This window comes from Monopterus albus, unplaced genomic scaffold, assembly GCF_001952655.1.
Source record: "Monopterus albus unplaced genomic scaffold, M_albus_1.0 scaffold339.1, whole genome shotgun sequence".
NCBI lineage: Eukaryota > Metazoa > Chordata > Actinopteri > Synbranchiformes > Synbranchidae > Monopterus > Monopterus albus.
In genome coordinates this window covers 626,150-630,045 of record NW_018128219.1, presented here as the reverse complement: position 1 = coordinate 630,045, position 3,896 = coordinate 626,150, and the positions used below count along the sequence as shown (strand labels likewise).

At 40.6% G+C, this 3,896-nt stretch overlaps 2 protein-coding genes across 4 annotated transcripts in view; both read right to left on the bottom strand.

Moving 5' to 3' along the window:
• arhgef2a (Rho guanine nucleotide exchange factor (GEF) 2a) overlaps nt 1-3,896 on the bottom strand; it is an 80,083-nt gene that overhangs the window by 8,537 nt on the left and 67,650 nt on the right. Inside the window, exon 19 of the mRNA XM_020624797.1 lies at nt 3,062-3,112. Within this exon, the coding sequence (XP_020480453.1) occupies nt 3,062-3,112 (51 nt within the window). The remainder of the gene's footprint in view (nt 1-3,061; nt 3,113-3,896) is intronic.
• The window catches only part of LOC109974565 (tropomyosin alpha-3 chain-like), a 56,242-nt gene that overhangs the window by 49,676 nt on the left and 2,670 nt on the right, over nt 1-3,896 (bottom strand). For all 3 annotated transcript variants that reach the window (XR_002276981.1, XR_002276982.1, XM_020624805.1), the window contains exon 2: nt 3,062-3,112. The gene's annotated coding sequence lies outside the window, so the exon portion shown is untranslated. The remainder of the gene's footprint in view (nt 1-3,061; nt 3,113-3,896) is intronic.

Sequence of the window (3,896 nt, the reverse complement as noted above, 5' to 3'; positions counted from 1 at the left end):
AAGATATTTAATGTTGCCTGTGCAGAATTGGGGGGAGGAGTCTTGAGCTGCAGAATCCCAGGCATCCTCAGAGAGTGGCAGTATGGTGGATTTATTCCAGTTTATTGTGTAGTTTGAGATCTTAAAAAATGTGTTAATAATATGTAAAGTTTCCTGTAGAGAATTATAGGGATCCTGTAAATATAATAATAAATCATCTGCGTAAAGACTAATTTTGTGTTCTGAGTAAGTATCTTGTATTCCTTTAATTATATTGTTCTGTCGTATAGCTGCTGCGAGAGGTTCGATGAAAATGGCGAATAGAAATTGTGAGAGTGAGCATCCTTGTCTGGTACCTTGCTGTAAAATGAAACTTTGTGAACTGATCCCGTTTGTACTTATTGTCGCCCTAGGTGATGTGTACAGTGTTCTTATCCAATGGATGAATGACTCTCAAAACCCAAATCTGCGTAATGTACAGAAGAGGAATGCCCAGTTAACTTTGTCAAATGCTTTCTCTGCATCTAGTGATAAAACTATGGTTTTGGTTTGTTTTTGTTGTGCAAGAATAATTAAATTAAATAATCTACGGATGTCTGAAGCATTCCTGTTTTTAATGAAACCTGTTTGGTCTGAGTGGATTAGTATTGGGGTGACTGTCTCTATTCTAGTTGCTAGGGCTTTGGTAATGATTTTTAAGTCTGAATTAATAAGTGATAAGGGATGGTAGCTGAAGGGTGGATTGGGTCTTTGTTTGGTTTAATGCTATCACTTTGTTTCATTTGACTCTCAAACAGGTTGCCCATCTCCAATCCAGGTAAGTTACAGTGTATGGATGAATTACATATAAAATACTTCATCAAAAGTAACAAGAGCCAAGTTTGACCCATTGATGTTATTAAGGAGGCCACTTTAAGGTATTTTAACTTCAAGTAGACTTTGCCACTAGACTAATAATCATGCCTTTCTCATCTCCAGTGCAAGGAGACACCGGTTGACGGTAAGTCTATAAAATACCAGACACTGCAACTTTGAGGACAACATTGCATTCTGAAGGTACCATGTCTGATGCACGAATACTGTCTTTTCACAGAGAACCTCATCTGTGCAGAAGTCAATAGGTAAGGGATTTACTGTTTTGTCTGGTGCGGAGATTGTATCGATAAAGTTCTTTTACACAGTCTACTTAAGGTGACAAGAGATTTTATTGTTTTCCTCAGTTCACAACTCCAACAGACCCTGTCGATGGACATTCCCTCTGAAGCCCTGTGCAATTTTTCCATCACTCAGTATGCATGTTCTTCGGTAAGGCTGCTTTATATCAAATCTGAATTCCAGAGAACAATTTGGCTCTTGCTACATTACCATCCTGAGACAGACCTCCATAGGCTCTGAGAATTTTTATTTGATGTCCAATTTTCTTTCCCAAGGCTACAAATCTCACAGCCAGCAACTTGGTGACGCTGCTGATATGCTCAGTGGAACGCCAACAGATATACCCAGTAGAGGTCTGGAAGCTTTTCTTCCAAAAAGCTTCTACTGCAGTAAACCAGGCTCTAGTGTCATTCGCCACCATGGTAAATCCAATCACCCGATTTTACAAAATTGGCGTTTTCCTGTGCGAATGCCGTGTAAAACCAAATTGGCTTTTTCCCACTCCAGGCCCCCAACAACAGCAACCCATCCTTGTCACAAGCTCTCGAGGCTCTTGGAGAGGTGAGAATTCCCAGCTTCGCCCAGACACAGCTGCAGAATGATACCTTTGTCAGCAGCTGGTTCCAGACACTTCGTCCGTTTTTGGCCTCTCCGTCGCCCAACTTTCTGCTCTGCCTTAGCTCCAAGAACTTCAGCTGCCAAACGTACCAGATTGTGTAAGCAAATACGTGATATTTTGCTCCACTGGAAACAGGACTGTAGAGGCACCTGCATATTCCTAGCTGTTGAGATGTTAAAAGCTGTCTCTAACATTTTAGCATCCAGGCATTCAGCAGCCAAACGCCACTCATGGACAGGGCAAGACGGGAAGCAGTATTCACTCACTTCATCAAACCATTCCTTTCAAGGAATGACTCCTCAGGTAAAGGCAGGTGGTCAGGCTCCATTTGGTAATGTCTGGATAGCATTTGTTAATAGTAGCCAATGAATCCACGCACATTCCATGACAGTATTTTAAGTGACTGAATGATTGTTTGTTATAGATATCTGTTCATAAGATGAAAGGAGGGAAGACGTGGGAGGGAGGGAGAAGGGGGGAAAAAATAAAAAATAAATAAATGAACACAAAAAACAACAACAAAATAAAACAAAAACAAAAAAAGCTGTTTAACGGGATCTAGGGTTGATGCGTGTGTCTATATATGTATGTGTGTTAGAGTGTGAGCATAGCAGTACAAAAAACCATAGACAAGTATACATTTCAATCAACATGGTGTGATTAAAACAAAAACACAAACAGAATAACAGAGAAAGAAGAGATAATTGTAGCAGTCCGTGTGGGATAGGGGTTGCTCTGTGTATGGATGTGAGAGACCAGGGTGATGAAAGGGGGGTGAATTATTTAACATATAATGTAGCAGTCACTAGTTGGTGGGTAGTCTGTAGAAGATCAAAAAAGCCACGGGGTAATGTTCGATTCGCGATAGAGCTGTCCTTCAATTTACAATTTGTCCACAATATTTGCCCGTTTGTTGTTCCGCCTGTGTTGTTTCGTGACAACTTCCTGTTTTCCTCCAGTCATGTGTACACAAATGACCTTGGAGTTTGTCTTTTGCATACGTGCTCTTGTATAAAGCTGATTAGAAACTTGGTTATGTGTATACGCAGAGAAATCTGTGTTTGCCGGGAGAAATCTTCCTGAGGAGATCAGGATTTTCTCTGATTATGGAAACCAGGTTTCCAGTTTACATGACAGTTAAGAAATCAGCTTACTCAAGAAACACGATTATAACCTGATAACTTTAAGTGCATGCAAATACAGTCATTGATTGTCTATAGGAAAAATGCTTTCTGATCCAGTGTGTGTCACATGATGAGCACTGAAGCTGTAGTAACGTAAGTTTGTTAAAGATGTGAAGAAACTTACCTGGAGTTCATGGAGATAAACACTGACATTCACCAGGCTCTGATAGACCTCCTGCCAAACACAGACATCTTAATTATTACTAACATCCATCTGTCACTCTCCTCTCTCTCACACACCTAAATAAACCTTTAGCCCTTTACTTACTGCACTAAGTGGCGGCTTGCCTTGACTCCTCATAAAAGCCTAAAGAAGGTTTAAAAAATGTATTATGGCTTAGTCCCCCTCACCAGGAGGATGAGGGAGAACTGAGGCAGGACTCAAGATTGCTGACCCAGGTGCTAGTAAAACAGTTGGTTTTAATGGTGGGAAACACGAAAAAAGGAACAGAGTCGAGGAACACATACAACCGGGGCTGAGCAAATACGGCTAGGGAGAACAGGATGACCAGGGGAGTATACAGACTAACGGAAAAAAACAGGAGAGTGAGGATGATGACGGACAGGTGAAAAAAAAAAAAACTATCCAGGAGGATTAGCTAAGGAAAAGGAAATCCACAGCACAGGAACTGTCAGCGTGGATACCAAAAAGAACATCTAGCTAACCTAATGGGAAAAACATAAAGAGATCCACCGCACGGGAACTGTCAGCGTGGACATCTTAAGACGTATAACACAAAACATACAGTGCCTTGCGAAAGTATTCGGCCCCCTTGAACTTTGCGACCTTTTGCCACATTTCAGGCTTCAAACATAAAGATATAAAACTGTAATTTTTTTGTGAAGAATCAACAACAAGTGGGACACAATCATGAAGTGGAACGAAATTTATTGGATATGTCAAACTTTTTTAACAAATAAAAAACTGAAAAATTGGGCGTGCAAAATTATTCAGCCCC